Source organism: Melanotaenia boesemani, chromosome 17 (assembly GCF_017639745.1).
Source record: "Melanotaenia boesemani isolate fMelBoe1 chromosome 17, fMelBoe1.pri, whole genome shotgun sequence".
NCBI lineage: Eukaryota > Metazoa > Chordata > Actinopteri > Atheriniformes > Melanotaeniidae > Melanotaenia > Melanotaenia boesemani.
Genome location: NC_055698.1, coordinates 14,148,565 through 14,173,632, shown reverse-complemented (window position 1 = coordinate 14,173,632; position 25,068 = coordinate 14,148,565). Strand labels below are relative to the sequence as shown.

The 25,068-nt window shown below is 40.8% G+C and overlaps 3 protein-coding genes across 3 annotated transcripts; all 3 read left to right on the top strand.

Moving 5' to 3' along the window:
• Positions 1-1,521: 1,521 nt before the first annotated feature.
• polr1f (RNA polymerase I subunit F) lies at positions 1,522-6,935 on the top strand. The gene is made up of 4 exons (XM_042012533.1): positions 1,522-1,860; positions 3,767-3,908; positions 4,046-4,254; positions 5,802-6,935. The coding sequence occupies exons 1-4, from the start codon at positions 1,559-1,561 to the stop codon at positions 6,286-6,288; spliced, it is 1,140 nt and encodes a 379-aa protein (XP_041868467.1). The 5' UTR covers positions 1,522-1,558; the 3' UTR covers positions 6,289-6,935.
• Positions 6,936-19,137: 12,202 nt separating this feature from the next.
• On the top strand, positions 19,138-20,292 carry LOC121657150 (fer3-like protein). The gene has a single exon (XM_042012536.1). The coding sequence runs from the start codon at positions 19,559-19,561 to the stop codon at positions 20,027-20,029; it is 471 nt and encodes a 156-aa protein (XP_041868470.1). The 5' UTR covers positions 19,138-19,558; the 3' UTR covers positions 20,030-20,292.
• A 2,044-nt stretch (positions 20,293-22,336) lies between these two features.
• Positions 22,337-24,237, top strand: twist1a (twist family bHLH transcription factor 1a). The gene is made up of 2 exons (XM_042012535.1): positions 22,337-23,406; positions 23,784-24,237. Exon 1 carries the CDS (start codon positions 22,834-22,836, stop codon positions 23,371-23,373), a length of 540 nt encoding a protein of 179 aa, XP_041868469.1. The 5' UTR covers positions 22,337-22,833; the 3' UTR covers positions 23,374-23,406; positions 23,784-24,237.
• Positions 24,238-25,068: the final 831 nt, after the last annotated feature.

Genomic DNA, 25,068 nt, shown 5'->3' with positions numbered 1-25,068 from the left:
TGTCGTGCACAGACACAGCTGTGAACTCTTGTGAAGATATGAGATTGTTCTGACAGCATTATGCTGCTCAGTGCTTAATTATTGTGCTTGTATGTGTATTTATCTGTGTGTCAGGTGTGTCCCAAAGCACCAGAAGCCACTGGGAGCTCTTGCTGACTTAGAAAATATGTCACTATTTGACACTATAGCAACAGACATAAGTGGGGCCATGGTGCCCCAAGAAAGCAGCCAATCTTCAATTCCCCCTCTAATGTGTGATACACAGGGAAATGCTGAATCATGTGACTTCCTGTGGTGCTGCTCTGAGAGAAAACAGTGACACGAGGTCTGTCTGTGCATGTCAGGATATTTTCTGCACATGCATCTGTGTGCACCTGGATGTAATAGTGCCTTTGAGTGTACATTAGCAGCTCTAATTGACACCTCAGGTCACCCTAATGATCTTAATGTGACACTGCAAGAAAGAAGAGGATACAGAATCAATGCGCGTCCTTGCCTGGCTTGTCAGTGCACAGCTTGCAAATTACATAACAAAGGGTATGTTAGTGTACAGTGCATGGTCTTTTTACTGCTTTGGATAACTTATGATCAGCAGTTGTTATTGTTTATTTTGTTAGCTATTTTTTCTACCATCATACTGGAAGAACCTATATTTAAGAACTTGACACCTAATAAGTCTCTAAATAATCTGTGGGCCCTTGTTAACGAATCATTTGGGATGAGAGCTAAAATAATAGGAGAAAGCAAAAACTTGAAAAGGTTAAAAAACTTTCTGTTAACAGTGTCAACACTGAAAATCGCGTGTACTCTGTGCCAGGGCCTCAATCTGGAGTAATAAAGTAAGACCCTCTTAAGGTTATGTCTGCCTAGAGGCTGTTGTCAATAAAAACTTACAGCTACAATTGCAACAAATCATTCTGTAAACTTGGAGATTTTGTGAGCTTTTCTTTGGTCCTCTGGGATTCCGAGGCCAATAGCCAAGACCATTATTTTCAAATAACTTTACCCATAATGAAGTACATTTCTTCAGTATAATTGCTTTTCACATTTTATTTTTACTCCTTATTTTTACATTTGATAGAACAGTTGTTGGTGTTATAGTTATTTTCTTTACTGCATTCATCAAAAACAGACCTGAATTAATAATTAAACAATATGCTATATAATGATGTTTCAAAACGTACAACAGAATAAAACAGACAAGTGTGGTCTGTTTTCATGCATTTTTTTTTTTAAATGTAAGATAATGGATTTATTATTTGTTTACCCAATGTAGACATTACAGACAAAATGTAATTTGAATAATTGCACATTTGCAGATGTTTCTAATATTTTGTTTAGGTTTTAAACATAAAAAATTGTTCAAACCCAAAAAGAAGAAATTTTTAGTAACGATAAAAAATGTTGGGAATTTCTTCCGTTTTACTTTCTTAGCTGTTGTTGCACCGCCCGTCCAGCAGGGGGCAACGTAAAGAAATGATATTATTATGAGCAGTCGGAGGGCACCTCCTCACAGCTGACGTTAACGCTTGTTACTTTTCCGGTTTGCCTAACCAGCATGGCGAACTTCGAGCATGCTGAAGACGAATCAAAACACGTCAAAATGCCCGGTGGTATCCCCGATGTTAGTCGGCCAGTCCAACCAGATTATGCGTCCACTGCGCGGGGCGGAGGTTTTGGCGGCGTCCCGTGTACGATCCCGTCGTTCGCCTCCGCCTTGGAGCTGCTGTCAGCACCGTACTCGTGTCTGGTCATGAACACGCACCGGAGACACATCGCCCTGCCACCCGTATATATGTACAAGAAGAAGACTGGTATACAAGAGGAGCTGGAAACAGAGTTGCTCAAGTTTACCCAGAGGTACTAACCATTTCAGAAAACATGTCACGTGTAGCCTGTGCGCTAAACTGTAACGTGTTTTTCTCACCGTCAGTTGTCCCCGTCTAAATCAACTTGCTGTTGAAGTTATAAAAAATATTTACGTTTGCATCTTCAGACGGAGAGTACATTTGTACATTTGTCTGTGAATAAACCAGTGAATTCAGACGGAGAATGTAACCCATGTTACACTTACTAGGAATAATAACCAAATTAAGCCATTTTCAAGTAATCATCAACTATGTAGCTGAAATACATTACACTTGCAAATAGATGCACACATAATTTGCACTATACATCCAGAGTGTGTATTACTCATTGTGTATATATTTTGTACAAAATATAAGGATATTTCGATTTAGTCTGTTATTTCTATGCTTTAACAATTCCAATTAGTTTTGTGTTGTACATTGTTGGAAACCCTGATTAGTCACCTTTACAACAAGGTATAATTGTGCGTAGTCTCCCTAAAAATGTGCCAAAATCCCCTGCAATATTTTCCTGTTGGTATTCACTCTATTTATGAGATTCAGGTACTGCCAGGTGTGTGTCAGTCACAGATGTATGACTGGTACTTGTTTAATAAACCGATCTATCTGAATGAGATTCTGGAGCAAGTGGTGAGCCCATATTTTCAGACCTAACTCCATCCTCCAGGATGACAACGCTCTCATCACAGTGTACCTCCAGAGTTTGGGAGTGGAGAGGATGAAATGACTGGCCGTGAGGTGAGTCCAGACCTCAGCCTGAACACATTTGGGCTGTACGTGCTGGAGTGACCAACACACTGGTTGACCTTTCAAAACTCCTGGTTGAGGAATGGGTTGTCATCCCACAGCAAAATGTGACCAGCATTAGGAGGAGGTGTCAGCTTGTTGGAACCTTTTACATGCTGCTGATGTTCCTGACAGTGTAAAATTAATTGAGTAAAATGGCCAATAAGTGTTTCATGTTTTACTTACTACTATTGGGAGAGGGCCATCATCCAATCCATCAAGCAGTTCACAAGAGTGAATACCAGGAGACAGGGTTGGGGCACATTTTTAGGGGGCACTTCCAACACATTTAGCTGTTTGTTTGTCCGCATCCACAGTCCTTACAAATTAAACTTCATTATAAAAAAAATAATCAACCAAACACAAATTTCCATATTTTCTGTGCCATGTTTACAAGCTATATAGAGGAGGTACCTCTTTGGTAAGAATGCCTAGATTCTGTGTACTCAGTTTTACGGGAGAAAAAGATAGATATGCACACTATTAGTGCAGAAATACCTGTTCATGAATGGCATGCAAGTAAATCAGTGTCTAGAAGGCCACAGAATTACTTATTGTACTTGGAATTGCTCATTAAACCATTTTGTTAAAGAATACAATGAAACGCAGTTACAGCTTTTACCGTAATGGTGTTAAAGAGTAAAAGCAGTCAGGATAAAGGACGTTTAGTATCACTCCTTCCTGCATAAACTTCTACATAGACTGATGATAATAACAATCTTTTACCTCGCTGTGATTTTTCCACTGTTGATTACCAAGTGTGTTTGCCTCCCTTGTTTGTGAGACGAGAAGATGCAGCTTCTGAAGGATTAAACACTACATTTAAATTGTAGATGGGAAAAAAAATCTTGTAGAATTTTTGCAAATGGTGCAGAAAAGTCTGGTACTGCTATTTATTTTTATTTGAAGAACAGTTATCAGAATCATAATACTAATGTAATACTAATGTTAAAAGTGAAATGTGAAGCCCCTTTAAGACATTTACTCCTCGCCATTAACCTGACAGCAACTGAACATGTCTGCTTTATGTCTAAAGCAAACTGCACGTGCAAATTCTAATAACTGAAGTATGTTACTCTGTTTCCTCAGCTTGCTGTGTTTGTTTCTTACAGTCTGAATGGAGTACCCTTAGCTTATGACAACATCAGGATAGTGGGCAAACATGGGGACATTTACGATGACAGCGGCTACATCCACATGAACGTAGAAGCCAACTTTATTGTGTTTCAACCCCAAAAGGGACAGAAACTCCTGGTAAGATCTCGATAATTTTCTGAAAGCTGTCATTTAGCCTTTTCAGGAATGTTGTGTCTCTTTGCGTTGAAATAACAAGTGTCGTTAAATTTCTAGGAATATAAACAACACAAAGAACATTGCATTTATTTCCACAGGGTAAGGTGAATAAGCTGGGAGTAAGCCATGTGGGCTGCCTTGTGCATGGCTGCTTTAATGCCAGCATCCCCAAACCAAATCTGGTCTCCGTGGAAACCTGGAGGGATGCAGGGCCAAGTATTGGGGCAGAGCTGGAGTTCGAGGTGACGGCGCTCGATGCTGATGCCGCAGGGGTGCTGCTGATCAGAGGACGGCTGGACAGGACCAGGCAAGTGTGCAGTGGTGGTGTTTTAATGGGTGATATCTGGACTGTCAGTTGTGGAAAAATAGAGCACATGATTGTCCTGACATGGTACCAAATTCACTCTGTGCTCGTCACATCTACATGTTGTACATGTCCACTGCCACTTGGGGGCAGTGTCACCTATAAGAAGCAAGTGGTGATGAAGGTTTCACTTTTTTGTTCTGGTTTGGATCCTTTTGCTTTGCACAGCTGCAGAACAAGCGCAGGTCATAGAGGAAGAGCTGCTTTGTGATAGGTTGAAACTGATGTTTAAATTATGTTTGCCCAATACACCCATAATCTGTGCTTTTTCTTATTCTGTGTGGGAAACTCATGTTTTTAGGTGAACCAAAATTTCAGCCAGCTTAAAAGTTTTAGAATTTAGCATCTTGCTGAAAAACACAGATCAAATTTTAATTCCTTATTTGTTTATTTACTTGGTTATAAAAATTTTTAGAAATTTATTTATAAAACTTGATGAGTAAATTCACTACTACCTCTTCATTCCCAAAAGAAAATACGCATTTTATTTGAGTAAAGCAAAGGTTTAGGGGGGGGAAAAAAAAACAAGGATTTGACCGCCAAAGGCAACATATACGTCACCTAAACAGTGTTTTGTGATTTTGTGTGAGGTGAAAATTAGTGTCTCATTAGAATGAGTGAATAAAGTAGATGATAAAATAACTTACTACAGAGGCATCTGCCTTTCCCAATAAATTAAAAAAGATTTTTTTATTGCTTTTATTATATCTAGAAAACTCCTGCGCACATGCGTGTTGTTTCAGGTGAGACAGGAAAAAGCATGGGGACAAGGCGTATGCAGTTAGCTATCTAGCTAGCTTGTGTTTATGTGTGCATGTTATATTTTTATTTTCTTATGTGTTAAGCCGAGAGACTCCTTATGCTTGCATAATGACAATAAAGTTCTTGAATTTTTAATCTTGCCGTTAGAGATAGAAGCTAAACGCGAGACGTGTATTTTAAGCAGTAATTCGTCTCAGAAATGACGACATCGACGTGGAGACTGACTGTGTGTTTCCCGATGGACATGAAGTTCTTAGTACACCGGAGCAGGAAACTCCTCCAGCTGCTCTGATTATTAAATAAGAGCAGCTGTTATTATTACAGCAGATATTTCTGTCTGCTTTACAGGTGGTTGATGCAACTGTTTCCTATTTAGTTTTTATAATAGAAGGAAGAAATATAAACCCGTTCTAAAGAAAAGGGAACCCTAAATTTACTTCTGTTGTGATCTGGTGGAAAAAAAAAAAAAAAAAAGGTTGGCGGGGGTTGCTGTTAGGGGGTTGGGCGCCCACCCCCCAAAAAAGTTGGAATCACAATTAACCAAAATTCCACCAGTCCTCCTGAATAAAGCGCACTGAAATTTTTATTTAGCTTTGACAGCCAAGTTTCCTATTTTTCAGTCCTGATTCTATACTCAGAAATCTAAATTTATGTTTTAGTAGAGAAAGATGTTTTTTGTAAAAAGGTCCCTGCAGTGGGTGGTGACACTCTGTCTTTGTGCCTCTCAGGGTGCAGGAGCTGCTGGCTATGGCTGAGAGCTCAGAATCCACGGTTCCTGCTGAACAACTAGAACCATCCAACACAGAACCAACCTCAGAAGCAACCCAGGAGCCTCCTGATGACACCCCCAAGAAAAAAAAGAAAAAGAAGAAAGCCAAAATCAAAGAGGAGGAGAACGAAGAAGAGGTAAACGGGATTCCTCCTGGCCAGCTGGACATCAACGCAGCACCAGACCTGAACAGAACAGCGGATGAGACAAACGGTGCAGAAGCTGGTGAGAAGAAGAAGAAGAAAAAGAAAAAGGACATGCAAGTGAAAGAGGAGGAAGAGGAGGTAATGGTCTCTCCTATGGAGATTCAGGGGAGCGACTCCAGCGGTTACCTCAGCGACAAGCCAAGCAAGAAACGGAAGCACGAAGCATCAGGTCTCAATAACGATCCCGCACCAACAAAACCCAAGAAGAAGAAAAAAGGGGATATTGAGCAGTTTGCCTGAAATAAAAACAAATGATGGGCTGGATGCCCTGTGAAATTTAAATACTGTAGATTAACTGAGGCTGGCAGATGTGGAGGAATATCCAGGCGTGCCTTAATGAGTAAATACATTTCACAAAGCAATATCTGCTCTGTGTTGGATTCTACTGGGCTCCATAAATTATTTCAACAGAAGTTCAGATGTGCAGGAGTTCAGCGATAATGAAGGGAAAGAAGCAGGCCTGACAGCCCACTCCTCATCAGGTCGTGATTCCAGGATGCTGCCTGATGGTGGAGCAAAACTCCTCTAAACACACTCACAACCTGGAACTCAAAAATCCAGAGGTGGAGATTATCAAGTGGAACGCAGCCAGCAGGCCTGTGTTTTAAATTTTAAGCATAAACTGATATTCACTGCTCTAATTTTTATCCAGAAGCAACCACCAGACTACTGAGAAAGGCAGCTTCAGATACTTTGATAAGTTCCCTCATGTGCCTCCGTTGTGTCGTTCTAATAGCTCGTCTAGCCTCCTGGCCCTGCACCTATCACAGTGACAATCAGTGTAGCTACGAATTTTAATGTTTTTCTCTCCCTTCCTTTCGTCTCTGTTTTGTCTACATTGACCAAGAAGCCAAGAAATAGACAATAAAGATTTCATTCTCATCCTCCGTCGTGGTCCGTCATTACTTCTACCTAAACCTTTGTTTTATGTGTTTCTTGCTTTCTGGATTACTTGTGAAGTTTTAAGAGTAGATTTACTAAATCAGAAGGCATGAAATGTTGAAAGGGATCCAGATCTGGAAACAGGATTTAGATATTCTTAGATTGCAACTTCTTTTTCATTATTTTCTTTTTTAACATGTAATTTTGATCATTTTCAGCAGCGTTAGTGACATTTTCATTATGATGAGATTGCATTACATTCCCTGTAATCATCATTAACAAGGTTTAACATTTTCCATGGAAAATTCCCCCACTAATGTTTTCTGCTAACCAGTGGGTGTCAAGTGATGAAGTGCCAAGAAGTACCACTAAAGATCTTTGTTTTCATTACCCTGCCTCCACACACACACACACACACACTGATCCCCTGCCTTTCACTGGGGACTCTTAATTAGCTGCTCTGTGCTAAGTGTTGGGGAGCTTATCAGAAGCAGAGGTCAGATTACACCTGACACTATCCTTCTTTTATCAGCTTGAATAAGCCGCCTTTGTTTGTTTTTTTAGTTCAGATATAATTTTAATCATATTTATAAAGTTGGTCAGATTTTGGAAGAAAAATGTTGCCACTCCATATGAAGCTCACTTAAAGAGGCTCTAAGTTGCCAGGTCTCTGGGTTGCCAGGTTTATAAAAATGCATCTAGTGAGATCATTTAACCAGCAACCAATGTTTCTTAGAAAGTTGGGACACTAGAATTATTTGTGAATCATTTAAACATCTTAAAAACAAATTAGATCAAGACAATCTTTTTAAGTTAAGCTATATAATGCAAGGGGACAAAAAAATCTGGTGGGTCATCTCACAGCTAATCAACTGGCAACAGGTCCGTAACATGACTGAGTAAAAACGAACTGAAAAATGCTGACATTGCATTTCAGTTTAACTCAGACGACAGAACTTCTGAGCTTCTGGTTGGAAAAATCAACTGTAATATCCCCTCAAGTCAGATTTCTGACTTTCCAAGTCAAAGGAACCTCGACTTAAAAAATTAACATGGCTTTCAGAATGTAAAAGTGGTGGTAGCCGCTGTAGTAACTGTTTGTTATAAATCCTGCCTGCAGTGTCATTAAATAAGTCTGGCTCGCAGTAATGTCTAACATCTAACAATAAGCACATTGCTGGGGTGTTTGCATGTGCAAAATAAACCATTTTGTGTTAGCAGTTCACTTTGCAAGTAGTAGGTAGCTTTGTTAGTGAACACAATGAGAAAATCCAAGTAGTTTCTTATTAGTACACGGTTCAAATGCCAACACGATGGCACTGTGGTACAAAAGTGTGCATGTTGTATGACTGTAAAGACACCATTCATGCTTAATGGCGTTTAGAGGAATTTGCACTATCATCCAAACAAGCGTGTTTTTTCAGGGAAGGCTTTGCTCATTTCAGTAAGACAGTGCCTAACACTTTCTGAACAATTTCAACAGCTTGGTGCCGTAAGTCCGTGCTGAACTGGCCTGCCTGCAGTTCCCACTTGAGATGCTGTTACTGAGGCCCTGAACTCTTGAGGAACTGCAAGGCTCAAGAAAGAGCAGGAACTGGATCCTTGATTCCCAAAAATTCAGGGTGTTTTTAAACACATGTCCAAAATTCATTTAAAACCTGGTGTCATCCAATTTAAATTAGCAAAGTTTGAAAAAATAAGATAAAATCTGGTGATTCTGTTTTATGGTTAAAATGTCTGTGTCATGTTTCAGATTAATCGTATAACACCACAATTTGTTCCCAGTGTGTCCAGAATGCGGTGAATGACCTCAAATCATCAAAACACTAAAGCTTGTGATCTAGGGATCTAGAAACAATTCTTTGGTGCATTCAGCTAATGATTTACTATCATTTGTCTTCCCGGGATCTGCCCTCATGTGTTATCGTTCTCATTTGCCCAATTGCAACCCCATCCAGGGTGCACCTCTCCTGCACCTGTACCCCCTCCCTCCACTGTCTCCCATTTATCTTGTCATCCCTCCTATCACTCCCTCATGCGCACTGCCCTCCTTCCCCTGTCCTGCTTTCCCTCTCCTCCCTCGCCTCCTCCTCCTCCTACTTGTCTTCCTGATTTATAGGAGGCGGTGTGCAGTTCACACACATTCCACTTCTGACACCCAGCCCGCCACTCCCTCCTACAACTGGACTCTCATATCTACGCACACTCATTTATCTTCATGATCTTCTGTTAGAAAAGAAAAGGGAGGTTTTGGGAGATGAGACAATAGCAGGAGTGTTTGGTTGAGCCTCCGTCTGCCTCGATAGGAGCAGTATCTGGTGTGTGTCTGCATGTGATGTTCAAATGCGTCAAGGTTGGCTGTGGGTCTCTATCTTTTGTGTCAAAGTTTCCAGGCCTGGCGGCTCCTACATGAAAGAGCTCTTGGAGTCTTTATGGAGAGTTAACGGAGGCCTGACGCAATCCTCCAGGTTCCGGACTCACACACACAACAACTAATGGCAAGCATTCACTGGCTTTCTCACTCATTCACTCATGCAGACACATCCACAACCCACAATCCACAAATCCCCATCCTAACACACCCCTGTTGGCCAAGCCTAATTAGTTATGTGGTCGGCACTCTGCTCTATTCCAGAGCTCCAAATGGCAGCAGGTCATAAAACCTTAAGTGTTCCACCAGTCAGAGCAGTGCAACTGCAGCCATATATCCTTTCAACACAGGCAGGACTAGCTTGTATCAAAGCCCATTGCTCATAGGGCAACTGACATCTATGAAATTTCTTAAAGGCCTTTTCAAAGACATTTCTGAGAGATTTTTGGCACCTCTGCCTTGCATTTCTGTTTCTTATGCTCACTAAGGTACGCAAAAAACCTATGCTCACCCAGAGCCAGACAGGATGAAACTTCAAAATATTTTTCAAGGGCTCAGCTTCTGCACACAAACATGTTCAGTGTACAGACACACACACTGGTAAGCCCAAAAGTAAACGCTGAATATGGCTGGTGAGCTGGATTCCCAGAGTTAGTTTGTATCCAAGGCACCCGACACCCACAATCCTGCCCTGAGTAACCCTGACAACGACGGATGGGGTGTTCTCTGGTGACATGCTTAACTCAAGGGAATTGTGTTTGGTGTGTATATGTCTATGTTTTTCTTTGTCTTTTCTTCTCCTTTCTTCTTTTTTTTCTGAGTTCAAAGCTCTAGTCAACACCTCTTGCTCTTATGAGGTAGTATATTATGTTGTAATATACAGCAGTTGGTAAATATGTTTTTTTTCTAATGGAAAAGTGATCTATGTCTACTAAGTGTCCATCCATGCCAACTGAAACCAGAGAAGACGAACATTTCAAAGACATTTGACTAAATGCCTTTGCACTTCAAAACCTTATTTTAACTATTTTTAGATTGTTTTAGCTCTTTAAAAGAGGTTTTTAATAGTTTTACACTTGTTTGCGTGCACTGATCTGGAGCCTGTCTGAATGCTGAGCTAAACTAATCTTTTTGCTGACTACATTATCATACTTATTGTCTGGATATGAAACTGGTATCAGGGCTTTAATCTAACTTCTGGAGAGTAAGAAAACAAAAATCCAAAGAGCCTGGATCTACTCATCTTTACTAGTGTTATTAAGGTGTGTGTGTGTGTGTGTGTGTGGGGGGGGTGTTCAAGGACACTTAAAAGAACACTTCTTGATATTGCATACAGTTGCAGAAACTCCTGCAAAACCTCACCTATTGTCAAAAATGCTTAGTTTTAACACCTGTCTAAGACTCCTTTCTGACGGTCAGTTTGATGAAAAGTGGTGAGGTGTGCACGGTAAGTCTGCTGCTCCAGCTGCTCATTCTTTGTCTCAGCAAACTTTCTATGCTACATGGATGGTGATGTAGATAAGCAACATATACGAAACCAGGGAAAAGAAAAAGAAGATAGTAAGTTAACTATGAGAGTAAGATCAAGCCAACATCACATACCCTGCTGCTCTGATGCTGCACCTCATCTAAATCGGCTTCATGTGTATAAACACACACTGAAAAAGGACTGAACCTCTTCTGTTTGGCATGTGTGAATTACTAAAGAGGAACAGTGTTGGGTTAATGTGGATTTGTTTTTTGAGGCCAATAAGGTGCTCATATCTAACAGTTTGGTGACTTACAGGTCACTACGCTGCCGTGCATGTTGCAGACCCTGCAGGGAGCTGACCTGTGACCCCCATGCATCTATCCACAGTGATCTCACACTTTCCTCATTAATATTTTTTCAGCTTTTTTCGTCTATCTCAGCATATTTTGCCAGCTTTTTCCTTTTGTTGGTCTCTTAAGTGGGGTCCTCTAAGTTAGTGGTTCCCAACCTTTTTTCCCTGAGGACCCCCTTTATTATACTAAAATGCCATGGACCCCCTGCTCCACTCTGTGCTGAAACCATGCTTGGTTTTAGGCTTTCAAAAGTGAGATTCTCACCATAGATAATGTATTCTGGTTGAGTCCTGTCCTTTGATAAAGCCAAAGATAAATGAACAACATACAGCCTTACTTTTATATATTAACATAGGGACAATTTGTGGACATTAGTCACAATGGCTCTAATGTTCAAAGCCTTAGGGACCCCCTGTGCTCTTTGGGGGACCCCTTGGGGGGTTTTAGATCCCAGGTTGGAAACCACTGCTCTAAGTGACCTTTGTACATCAAAATTAAAATCTTAATATTATGTCTCTTCTGTAACAGTCGAAATAATCACTGCTCCAGTTATTTTTCTATTTTATTATTTATTATTCTTTTCTATTACATTTATTTTACGAAATTATGACCACTTACTTAATACTGAGTAGGTGTTCTTCGTGATGCCAAAAGAGCTCGGGGTGTGGACTCAGAACATTTGAGGGTGTCCTGGAGTGTGTGGTACCAGGACAAAAGAAGTAGATCCTTTGGGCCCTGTGGGTTGTGGGGTGGGGTCTTTGTGGATTGGGGATCTGGGGAGTCTGAATGAATGCTTCAAACTCTTAGTTGTAATCTTTGAGCCCTTTCCAAGCAGTTCTGTGAGGCCCACTGTTATCCTGCTGGGGGAGACTGCTACTGTAGGGGAGTACTGTTACTATACTGAGGATGTGATTGGTCTGTAAAAATGTTTAGGAAGGTGGCAAGTGTCAAAGTAACATCCATGTGAAACGTGTATCTGACTGCTTGCAGTTTTGTGTGTGTGGGTGCATGTGTGTGAGTGTGTTTGCCCTGGCCAGCTCGTCCATTGAGATTAATAAGGTTCAGTATAATCGGTTCGTAATGGGAGGCTCAAAGGCGTCTAGACAGTGTTCAGACCAAACTGTAACTCCTACACCCAAAACAACGAGGAAATGTGGCAAAGAAAGGACAAAAGGGAAAAAAGTTTGAGGTTGTTCTTTAAATCTTAATTGTTTTATCATAACAACATCATCTGCAGAGACAGAGCTAATACTGAAATAGTGGGGCCAAATCAGATGAGTGAACAATGAGCCTAACCAAACACAATGATTTATTGTTGAGCAACAACCTATTGTAAAAAAAAATATATCTCTATGTGTTTTTTATTACTCGCTTTACCTTTTATAAATAAATCAAAAGCAAAACAGAAAAGTTAGGAGCAGTGTGAGGCAAGGCGTACGGAGAGGAACACACACAGTATGTCATCAGACCTGCAGCCACAGCCTCCCAAAACCACAGAAAAATAAATAAGCCAAGAGGGAGGGGAAAAAAAAAAAGAAAAGAAAAGAAAATCTTAGTTTGGAAAAAGTGATCTCACATTTAGTCATATAGCTTTGCAGGACAATACCCAGGACACAACTAAATATTTTATTATCATATTTTTATGACGACCTTGTCATACCTAGGGCAGAGCTGAAGGTACCTACCCAGGCAAAACAGAGAGATGAAAAGAGACGTGGGTGGCCGAGACTGCTGCTGATGATGTGTACATTACAGCAGATTTCTGGAAAAGCACTTATAAAGTCATTGACATGAAGATGAAAGAAACTTTTTGAACGAGTGAATCACTCACTGACTACAGCTAAACTAACTTTAACAAGCAAAGACTGCATATAAGAAATATCATCGGCATGCAAAGAATGTCAAAAAGATCTTCAAATGTGACATTTTTTCACTTAGGTTACTCTCAAAGTTCATGATAAACCTACTTCTTTTCATTTTTAGGAACTTGCACTAAGACATGAGTTTGCCAAGGTGCTCAAAAACTGATGTTATGGCGATGAGCATATGCATAATCACTACAAGCACTAACAAGAAGTGGTCTGGCTTATTTGGTATATATATATATATATATATGTGTGTGTGTGTGTGTGTGTGTGTGTGTGTGTGTTCATATTTAGACAGAGAAATCCACTTATCTGGATTCCACATATAAGACATTTTACATAAAGTCTGATACTTTATTTTATAGTATCATTGGTTATTTTGCAGAGTGCTGTAGTTTCCTGCATAAACCATATAAAAGATGGACACAGCACTGTAATGTCACCCCTTGGTTAGTAGAAAACCATTTTAAAGCCTTGAGTTTGGCATTTGGCCGACAGCATCTTTCTCTTTTTGGAGCCAGTCTGTGACCATCTTGAGGCGACAGGGTGGAGCTGGAGAGTTATTTGAAATCCTTTTTAATATATATAGTAGATATTAACCTTCTTTGAAAGATTGTACCTTCTTAATATAAACTTAAATAAGTATTTGGACAATCAGCAAACTGAACACGAGTAAATGTACTCTGTAAAAGAATGAGCTATGTGAAAATACTACTATGGATTTCATAAGAGAAGTTGGTCATTTTTAAATGGGAGTCCATTGTAACCAAAATATCTTTTGGTGCAAGCCCCCATTATTCATCTTTTGCACTTTAAAGCAAATCTTTTCAGAAAGGTTAGTTACTTACATATCCTTTATTTGGTAAAAAACAGAAACCAGAGAGGATGTAAGCTGACTCATAAAGCCTAGTCTGCAGTGATTTGTCAGCTCCACTGGTCTGAGCCTGCAACACCCACCATTTCACACTGGTTCTACTGAAATTCAAACCTCAAGAAAGCACTTCATTGGATGTATGATCATAACAACTCTTCAAGAGCAGGATGAGCCATCAAAGACAAAGCACCTTTTTTGTGAGTCCTTGGCCTACCCTAAATTTGATTTCATGGTGCACTTCATGGTGTATTTTCATCATAACAAAATATGACGATCAGTACTTATGAAATAATGCTGTAATAGGAGTTTTTGTGGGTATGAATGTCAATATGGGGGAAAGAGGAAGGGATGCTGTGGTCAAAAACTGAAATGAACTTGGAGTTATAATTAAATTATTGTGAATAATTGAGAAATCTGCTAAGATAAACTGCTTATATAAACATCAACAAGGTTATCAGAACTGCTATTCTTGTTAGTTATCACTGCACTGCCTTCAGGACCACGTTTTGCCAAGATGTCACACATACCCAAAAAAAGATTCTAAAAAATCACAAGATGAAAACAATACCATCCATGCTGATGTGGCTGATAATCAGTTTCAGGGAAGAGCTATCAGAAATCCGAAATCCAGCCAGGAAGGTAAACATTTAGCTGTTTGTGTGAGAGCTGGTGATGTTTCTCTTTGCTTTTCATCATATTTTACAGCCCGTTAGTTTTCCAGCACCACTGGCATGGCCTTGAGTGGAGAAAAGAAGCTTAATCTTTGTGGAAAACTTGTATAAATTCTTTTTACATTAATACTTAAGACAAAAACCACTAAATTAACAGATAATCAAGTATACTTCCAAATACACATGTACAGTCCAAATTAGGCATGTCACACTTACTTTATCATCATTATCATCAATCTCTTTTTAATGTGACATCAGTCATTGAGAAAACTTAGAGTTGAGAACATGAGTCTTAAAATAAATTAAACATGACACCCTGAAAGTACTCAGTAAGGAGTGTCGGGTCCTCTTTTAAAAAATAAACAGAGCTCATATAGATAAGGGAGGGGAGGAGTCAAGGCAAGGTGCTGACATGGGTGAGGGCTTTAAAAGAGCCACGTGGTGACATTTTCAGCAAGCCTGGATTAAAAGAAAGAGGGTAATTTAGAAAGGAAGAGCTCAAGGCATGCAGCGGTTTTCGTCGAACGGGAGGGTATGTGTATATATTGGGGGGAGTGGGGGTAGGCTAAGAAGATATATGATGTGGTATTGGAGTTTGTCCAAGTCTTGAGCCCTATCTTTCACATGGTCACCCAGCTGTGTAAACACGACATAACTGGCTGCTGGCGAAAGTTCCCCACCAATCAGAGGGAGAAGTGTAGTAGGGGGTGGGACAAGTGAACCAATGAGTCAGCTTCAGCTACAGACAGAGGTAGAAGGAAAGAGGAGAGAGTCAGAGTGACACAATGAAGGAGAGGCTGATAGGTCAGGAGTTAAACACATCTTCTTTACTCCCCCTGTCTCCCTCCGACTCCCTCCATCTCAAAGTTTCAGGTTCAAATTGGCCGTCGTTTACAAGTTTAAAGCTTTTGAAAGCAAATGTAATGTCCTGCTGTTCATATGAAGCTTTTCTACTCTTAGTTTGCAATGGGCACACAGGAACACCAACTTTCCATCTCTGTCAGAAAAAAAGAACGAGTGCTTTGACTTTCCTAAATTGCACATAGAAGAAAACAGATGGTGTAGGGGGCAAGGGGTAAGGTGAAAATGCTTTTTAATAAGAAAGAAACAAGGGGATACAGCATCAAGCAGAACATAAGAAAGAAAGAAAAGAGAACTAGAGAGGTGTGTTTTGTGTCAGATTTACGGTAAATGTGGCTGGAGAGAGTTGGCCGTGCTCTGACAGCACACTGAGGACCGAGCCAGAGGAGGGAAGACAGATTTACATGGTGAGAACAGCTCTGACTGCTCTGCAGCAGCATACTGGACACATGCTGTTCATTGGTGATCTCTATATTTAAAAGCAACTACTTTGATGTAAATACTCAGTCCTTACATGTTAATTTTTTCCCCCCATCAGCCCCAGTTGTGTAATCCTAATGATTTATGCTGAGATATTTCCCTACCCACAGATTTTGTTCTTTCCAGGCTGCCTGCTCACATTTATTGTGGTGTTTTGATACATCAGCTGAATATCCAGGATTTCAGAGATTTGGTGCCAAGATTTCTCTTCCTCTGTGCACTGTTTAAAATTGATCAACTGGACTGCAACGCTGCATTAGGATATTTGTCAGAATATGATGTGCTCAGATTCTCGACCGATAGGCGTACTTATGATGCAAACTTTTCACCTTTCACACTGTTTTTTGTTACCGTCAGCACATTTTCATGTTGTTCTACAAAAAAGCACCTCCCTGAATTCAATGTCTAGACTTTACAACAGCGATTTGGTTTCACACTGAGTGTGTATCTATTAAACGTCCACTGTTTACTTCCATAAACACTTAGTCACATCACAAACTATCATTAATTTCACTTTGTGTAACCAGTAATAAGAGACCACAGCAGGAAATGAGTCATTATGAGTGTCTGTGTGATGGTCTGTCCTGACTAAAACTGGGATAAACCCCAGTAGGTGTGTGTGTGTGTGTGTGTGTGTGTGTGTGTGTGTGTGTGTGTGTGTGTGTGTGTGTGTGTGTGTGTGTGTGTGTGTGTGTGTGTGTGTGTCATTTTGAGTGTGTTTCTGTGCCTCTTTTGGGGTTTTACTCCTTATTTAAGACCAATATTTACCAAGTAGCCCCAGGGTGAGATTACCTCATATTCTCCCGCCCAGCTGTGCTTTCTCAGCGTTTCCACGACAACCGGCGGAATGTCCCATCATGTTTATCTGCCTGCCAGGAAAACAGAGAGCAAGAGAGAGAGAGAGAGAGAGAGAGGAAGCTAGAGGGAGATGGAGAAGATACACTTAGGTTGGAGTGTGTATACAAGACAGACATTCGTACATTCACACCCATGTTTACATGGAATAATTACAAAAAATGCAAAAAGATACTTGAAATGTAAAAAGATGGAGTTGTTGGTATGTTTTTGATGTAAGTGGTATGGAGGCCTACCTAGTCAAACAGGACCACAACCAACAAGCTACTCTTGATTTATCACTGTGCATGGCATGAAAGAGGCAATTACTAATGCTGTGGAAAAGTTAGAAACTTGAAATCAGGTAAAGATACAGACCTAGGTCATTTAAACATAAAAGTAGCACAGATTACTTCAGACAAAGCTCCTTTAATCAACTTATTTATAAGTCAGGAGAGAATGTTGCACAATTATCTACTTACTGTCTCAAAAACACAGTGTCTGTCTTCAGAAGAGGTGGTTATAGGTTGAGAATATACTTGCTGACAGTTATGGGTACAAGTGTTTGTGATGCTATACCTCGCATATGTTGCATTTGTTTAAAGTGTCATTTGTGCACTTCTCAGAAATTAATGCTACACATTCCAAGATGCAATATTGAAGTAAGTGGTAGGGGCAGTGTAGGGACTTACTTGACCAGATGTAAGCTCACAAGGTTGACAGCAGTAGAAATAAGTAAAAGCTTCAAAGCACAGACACAATGTAGGGGCCTTATATTATCTACAATACAACTTCTGATGTTTTTTCTGCCATGATCTCAAATTTAACCAAATACTAACCTCCTCTATTGTTACCATGATTATCATTTTGTTTACACCCTACAAATTTGGTAGCTCAATCGGTCTGAGTTTGCTGATGTTCCCCCTCGTGGAATCCATTGGTAACAAGCGTAGTTTGAGCAACTATGTGTTATGCTCATGAGAGCTGGTTGTCTATGCAAACAAGAGCTTAAAAAGCAAGTATATTCTCATCCTTAGTCTCTACTATACCCTTCACACTCAACCAGCAAGGGCTGCATGGACAAATGCAGGATACTGGCATGTTACTGGAATAACAAGCAAAGAAAACTTTCATACGTAAATTATAGTTCTGTCATTATGTTTTCTGGACAGAGGAAGCAAAAAAAAATGCTAACAAAGTGAAGTACATAAGACAAAAGACACCCTGCAAAAGTATGGAGGAGGTTCTATCATGCTTAGCAGCTGCATGGCTATATGAAAAGGAAGATGACATAATTATTAAAGCTCAGAGTAGAATGTCAGAAAGTTGGTTTAAGGTAAAGACCTTTGGTCTTTTAGCAGGCAAACAACCTGGAACAAACACCTAACAGCACAAAAAGAATAGTTTCTTTTGGCCACAAATAAGTCTAGCCCTTTCTTGCATAGTGGACACCTACATAGCTGTTTTCTAGTATTTTCATGGGTGGGGATGGTATATTTGTGTTTGCAGCTTCAGTGGACATCAACGAGTCATCCAATATACTGCCACTCAATAGGATATATATATATACATATATTGTAATTACCAAATTTATCTCAGTGATAATCTTGAAAAGAAAATTATACAGCTACATTTTAATAGAATATCCATATTATAGAAATGCAAAACATATTTAATTACATCTTATCAAAGAATATATCGACATAAATTAAATAAATAAAAACTCAAATATGATTAAGAAATAAAAAGTACTGCTGTATATGTGTGTAGATGTAAAATATTGTATGTTAAAATATGTGGCACTGTTTCTCAACAATTCATACATGAAAGGGTTAGACATAAATCCTCTTAAAATCCTTTGAAGACACCTAAATTTATTGTCACACCTTGGATACATGACACTGGGAAAGTGACAGAATATACTAAGAGACAGGTGTAAGACACTACTAGGAGAAGACAAGAAACATTGGAAGCTGTCACTAGGAAAAAAGGAAAATGCTTCTGTACTTTTGAAAAAAAATGCAATCATTGGTAATTATTGCAGCAACATATGCAGAAAAAGCCTTCTAACAGACCAGCACAGCCAATGGTCTCCTGCCCAAACTGGTCTATTATGTGTGAAACATGAACATGAGGGTAAACCACCTAGCAATCTTGTAACTGCAATGACCAAGCATTAAAGCCCGCAGTTACACCACCGGCTCTCTCAGGAGAGCCTGCGGTGTGTGCACTGTCCTGCCATGGGAACGGAGAGTTATTTGCTTTGATTTGCAACAGAATAGCTTGTGGTGTGTGGTAACTGTTAGAGAATGTTCTATTTGGTCTTCTCTTGGCTGGTTTAAGTGTTAAAAGTGTCATTATTTAGCCTCTGAGGCCGAGGGGAGAGTGCAAATAAGACTGTATGACCTTCTGTCAAGAGCCCCCGTTCTTCAGAAGCTCATTAAGGACATCTAGGAGGACAGCGCATCAATTGGAGAGGCCCTCCAGCTTCTTCTTGATTTTTTTTAGGTCTCACTAAACCCATTCACTGACCAGCTAACGGCAGAAGTGGACTCAATTTAGAGTCAGATGAGACATGAAAGATGTCGCGCTGTGAAGGGGTGTTGGAGACTTATTAAAACAGCAGGAAGGGCCCTTGGACTTGAGCCAAATAGGATCTAACCCTGTCGCGCACTGGCCGGATTTGGAGAAAGTTGGATGCACTTGTTGTGATGCTCCTTTGGTTCTGGTCTCTTTCTGTTGACCGGTTTTCTCCCATCTGAAAGCTTGGACTTGACGTCAGTTTTTTCTCGTGGCTGAATGCCGGACCTGCAAAAGTGACATACGCATCTGCAGCTGGGGACTGAAGATGGAGATGCAAGGGCAGTTACAGGACTCCACGTTAATTAATTTTGTAAGTGACATTAACCTAATGGAGTTCCCGCAGAAGTATGCTTTAGGGCCAATACAGCAGGACACCCCACTTGGTCCAAACAACCAGACACTGATAAACAACCCTTCTTGGAGCCGAGAGCTGCAGGGCGGATTGCTCACTACACATATCCGCTCCGAGCATCTGGCGATGGACTCGCCAAGGTGTTACAGCCACGGGAGCCACGGCCATACCAAATCCAAGCGGAGGAGGGTCATCACCGTGGTCCAGCGACAGGCGGCCAATGTGCGGGAGAGAAAGCGGATGTTCAGCCTGAACGAGGCGTTTGATGAACTGAGGAGAAAAGTTCCCACATTCGCCTATGAGAAAAGGCTGTCTCGTATCGAAACGCTTCGCTTGGCCATCGTCTATATCTCCTTCATGACGGACCTGTTGGAAAACACCTGAGACAGACGAGTTCAGTATTATCGTTATTTTGTGGATCTGAATGAATAGTTGAATTGCTTTTGGAAGAATTCTTGCCTATTTATCATCATTATTTGAACTGGTGATATGCCATTAAAATACATCCAGATAACAAGACAGCAAACTTTAAGTGTATGGTCTATAGCGTTCGGATAACATTATAAATATATATAGTCTATATGTACAGCAAAAACGTTGAATAACTTGAACTTTTAAACTTTAATTAAAATGAGGCATCTCAAAAAGACCTGGGGTTAAACCTAAAACAAATAAAAACTGTCTCCTCATGTTTTTATGAGACAGTGAAACTGATGTGCATCAGCCTCACGGATAAGAAGGTTTTTTGAGGGGCTACATGATGAGCCCTCCAATAAACTCTCTTTCATAGTCTTAATTATAAAAATTTATATTTCCTATTTATTTGCGGGCATTGTCACTGTTGCTCTGTCATATGAAGTTGTGTGCGCGTGTGGGTAAGTTTGGAAAGGAAACAGGGATGTTGGTGCCACTTCATGAAAAGAAGGACTGTTGCGTTCACGTTTACCGTTCCGCATCCATGGGTTTTTGCTTTATTGTGAAAAGCTGTGAGAGAATCAGGATGGCTTCATAACAGGGGCAGGGCAAGCCCAAATAAGCAACTACACTCAATGCAAGCCCCCCAAAAAACCAACCCCCCAACTGATGGTATTTGCAATTGACACAGCAAAACAAGCCCAAAGTCGCTTATAACAGACAGATAGCAACACTGCTGTGTTTCTCCAGCGCACTCGTTTGTATCTCTTCCTTTGTTTTAGCTGGCTTTCTTTCTCCTTCTACCGCCTTGTTACCTGCCTCGTGTCGTCTGTCTGCGCCACAAAGTTTATCTACGGGTGCCTCACAGACTTAATTGGCAGAATATATCACGTGAACGGCTTAACTCGCATGCAGTTGGTCTGCTTTTTTTCCTGACCACTACCGTGAAGACTGCAAAAGTTGCGGAAGTTAAAATAAACGAACCCCGTCAGATTTTATATTTTAGATCTGGGTCCTGGTACAGGTTAAGGTTCCTGATCCAGACCACGGTCCGCTTGTTAGTGAAGATTAAAAGGCGGAGATGCTTTGCAGCTGTGTGTTTCAGCACCTCGGAGAGCTACACAGGCCTCACCTGGCCTGCTGGGTACACGAACAGGTGAGGCAACAAGGTCAACTTCAGGTTTTCCACTAAACAAAAACAGAAGCAAATAAGGCTGGTTTATTTAACCTTGTGAGTGTTATTATCAAAAACATTTAAATGCAGCTATTGAATCGCAAATCTCTGATTCGCAGGGTGAGACCGAGAGATATCTTTTAACACTGTGGTGTAAATTGAATGTGAGAGATTAAAGAGATGGTCATGCTCCTTATAGATAAACTGACTTCCAGACATTCTCTCCCTGTTCTGAGCTTCAAGATTTAGGGTAGAGATCCAAAAGGCGCTCGTGGCAGTGTATCCTAATAACAAGCGATTAAAGGCCTAACTCTGCTCTCTTATTAGAGATGAGGTTTTGTGGCTATTTCCCATGCAGACCACCTCCAAAAGTTGTTTTAGTTCCTGCTTGATTTAGAGGTATTTCTACTATGTTGTGATATCATATCACAAGGTCCCAGAACTGGGTGGTCATATGGTCGCTCTATTCTTAGTCCATCTTTATCACTCCCAGTATTTGCATTGTGCACTAGCTTTATACACGCCTTCAACGACCCCGCTGTGCTCTCGGATCCGCCTTGAGAACTCCCTGGGATGGATCGTCCTTTAAACCTGAGCTGCAGTGCCGATATCCCTGCGGGGAGTCAGAGCCATTTAAGTGCATACCTCTACGCGGGGCCGCTGACGGGAAAATAAACACCTTGGTCTGCTTATACGAGCAACGACCTCCTGCTGGGACAACCTCCTGTGTTTCAGTAGGTCTGATGTTTTTCCACCTCCACAGCTCCTATCTCAGGCGTCTAAACGTGCACAGAGAGACTTAAGTCTCTCAGCTGTATGTGTAGGGGGACCTTGGCTTTGTTCTCAGTAATATTTGATGAATTTGCGGAAGAAGAAAGGAAAAGAAGAAACTGACACCTCATTTATAAAAGTGCCAAAGAGTTTCTGTTTGGCCATATTTATGAATAGAGATTCAAGCAGCGAGCCAGTTAAGAGCTTAAGAGAACCCAATTTTAAAATAACAAGTTAATTCATACCGAATCAATATCAGAAATGGTTTTCGAGAGCTTGAGAAAGAAAAAAAGACAAATTAGTTTAATAATGAAACGAGGGGATTTCAAAGAATTCAGCTGGCATTGTTTGGTCTGCCATGATTTTAAGGGGGAAAAAACAAAAAAACATTTTTCATTTGGACCTGCAATCAGCTGGGTTAAAAGAACGAAATTTTATCTAGGGCATTTTTCAATGTGATTGCACAGAGTTTGAGTTAGACGCCCCATCTTACCACATTCTGCAGTCTTATGTACAGAAGTTTGGATGTTTTAAACTGTATTCCCAATAGAAGTCTGCTTCTTCTGTAGTGTTATGTTACACCCCTTCTCACCCAATCACAGCGCTCCCCAAAATCCTCCTGCCCGCTATAAGAACTCGGGTCGTCCCAGTCTGGCAGATACCTCTCCATCTCCGTGGCGCACCAGATTTCGTAATCCAAGTCCACACCCCAGTTCGAGCTGTACTCTTTAGTAACTGTTGTGTTTGTTGATGTTGTGACCACTTCAGTGGATTTGGGTCAGGGGTTACAACGGTCCGTCAGGCCAGGAAAAGGTTTTTCCAAAAGAGGATGCGAGAAAACGACTCCTCCCCGATGGACAGCGCTGGCAACAGTGAGGAGGAGACCGAGCGTCAGCTGCCGCGTAGAGGCGCGAGGAAAAGACGGACAGCTCGGAGGAGCATCGATGAAGAGGAAGAAGGAGACTTGGTGAGTCCGAGCCCGGGGAAGAAGACATGCAGGAAAAGTTGCGACGAAGGAGGTGGCAGCACTGGCAGCGAGGCCAGCAGCAGCCCCGCGCGCTCCTTCGACGATCTGCAGACGCAGCGCGTCATGGCCAACATCCGCGAGAGGCAACGGACGCAGTCCCTCAACGAAGCATTCACGTCGTTACGTAAGATCATTCCCACCCTTCCGTCGGACAAACTCAGCAAGATCCAGACGCTGAAGCTGGCAGCTCGGTATATCGACTTCTTATGTCAAGTTCTACAAAGCGACGAGCTGGACGCGCGAGGGACCAGCTGCAGCTACGTGGCGCACGAGCGCCTCAGCTACGCGTTCTCTGTTTGGAGGATGGGGGGTGCGTGGTCCTTGTCTACTACGTCCCACTAACTGGAACCGGAGTGATTGTGATGGGCCAGGAAGGTAAGCTGAACCACTTGAACTTTTCATCCTGCAGAGACAACATGTGTGCCAAAATCGGCTGTATGAGCATTTACGCACAGCGTGCAAATGACAAGTACAGGAACTGTTTGTACCAATGTGAATATCTTGACAGCAATATTTGGCTCAGACATTCATTTGACCTTAAGTGTGCCAATAAAATCCACACAATGAAATAATTTGTCATTAACCACAAGATATATTCCACACAAAACCATAGTTGAAATGGGATGCTTTTTCAACTAAAAACATGTTTCATGCTCACATGAGGTCACAATCCAATTAAATCACTGCACATACCGCCCATAAATGTAGGAAGTGAATTGAAATTTTTCTTAAAAGAATATTTTTTTTCACAGATTCCCCAGACTGAAGACCAGTGGATCAGGCCAAAGACAGATGGGGCCCAGGCTCAGTCACTGTGTGCAAGAAGCCTTTCCATATTTCCCTTTTGCAAGGACTGTAAGGTTAGCAAGGGAGCACTTAGAACGGACAAGACGGATATGAAGAAAAAGAGACCACTGCGACTATGAATGTTGTAAAAACAAATCAAACTCTGACAAACTGCTCTGTTTTTAAACATGAGAGGGAAATGACAATCCACTCCAAATTCTCTGTGACAGTGTTTCACAGAAAAAAGAAGTATTTTATATTTATTTTTCTACACAGGTATGAAATTCCTTTCCCCCTGTATCAAATAAAATTTATTTATTTTGGGGGTAAAAAAAAACTACAGATTGCTGAATGGATCTAGACTGAGCATGTTCTGTGTTGTACATATTTGGTAACATGTTGAATAAAAAATGAAGGTATCTTTCATTTCTCATAATTGTCTGGATATTTATTCAGGCTTTAGAGATTGCTTTGAATGAACAGATCAGTTACAGGACTTTCAGGTTAAGGTTGAAGGCAATTATCTTTGCCCACAAAACTGTTATATGTGCCTCATTTTAAACTAAATAATTTCTCATGGTCTTAATACTTGGAGGTTGTGTGAAGTCTGTTTTCACTGGTTGTTGGTGAATCCCCAGTTACCTATACCAAAGTGGAGGGGGAAAAAGAAAACATCTCACACCACTGGCTTATTCTGTACTGATTTCATGAGCTCAGGGATCTGGGAAAGCCATAATTAGCTGGTGGTCTGTTTGAACATGGTGAATTTGGAGCTGTGGGAGGCATGCATGTTATTCCCAGATGTCCTCAGTGCCACAGGTCAGCATGGGAGTCGTCTGCAGGTGCTGCAGCAGCTATATCTCAAGAGTTTTGACAGATAAATGGAGTGGATATGGGTCATAATGCAAATGAATGTACCATATAATCCTATACATGAGCAAGACTGGTGAAAAAATGTAGATTATTTGCACAGAAATACACTGAACCATCACAAGTGGTACAGTTTTGAAAAATTATAACAGAAAACTACCACACTATATTCATATAGCGGTTTTCTATAAAGCCCTTATAGCCTATTTATTCTTTCTGTTTTGTCCAGAATGAACCGATTTCCACTTGATTGCTTCCCGCTGATTAATTAATAACAACAACATTAATATAAAGATTAATTCTGGTTGTGCCACAGAAATTTTAGCTGCAGCACTAAATAGAATAAATGCAATGATGCATGTTTAAGAGACTTTTTAAAAT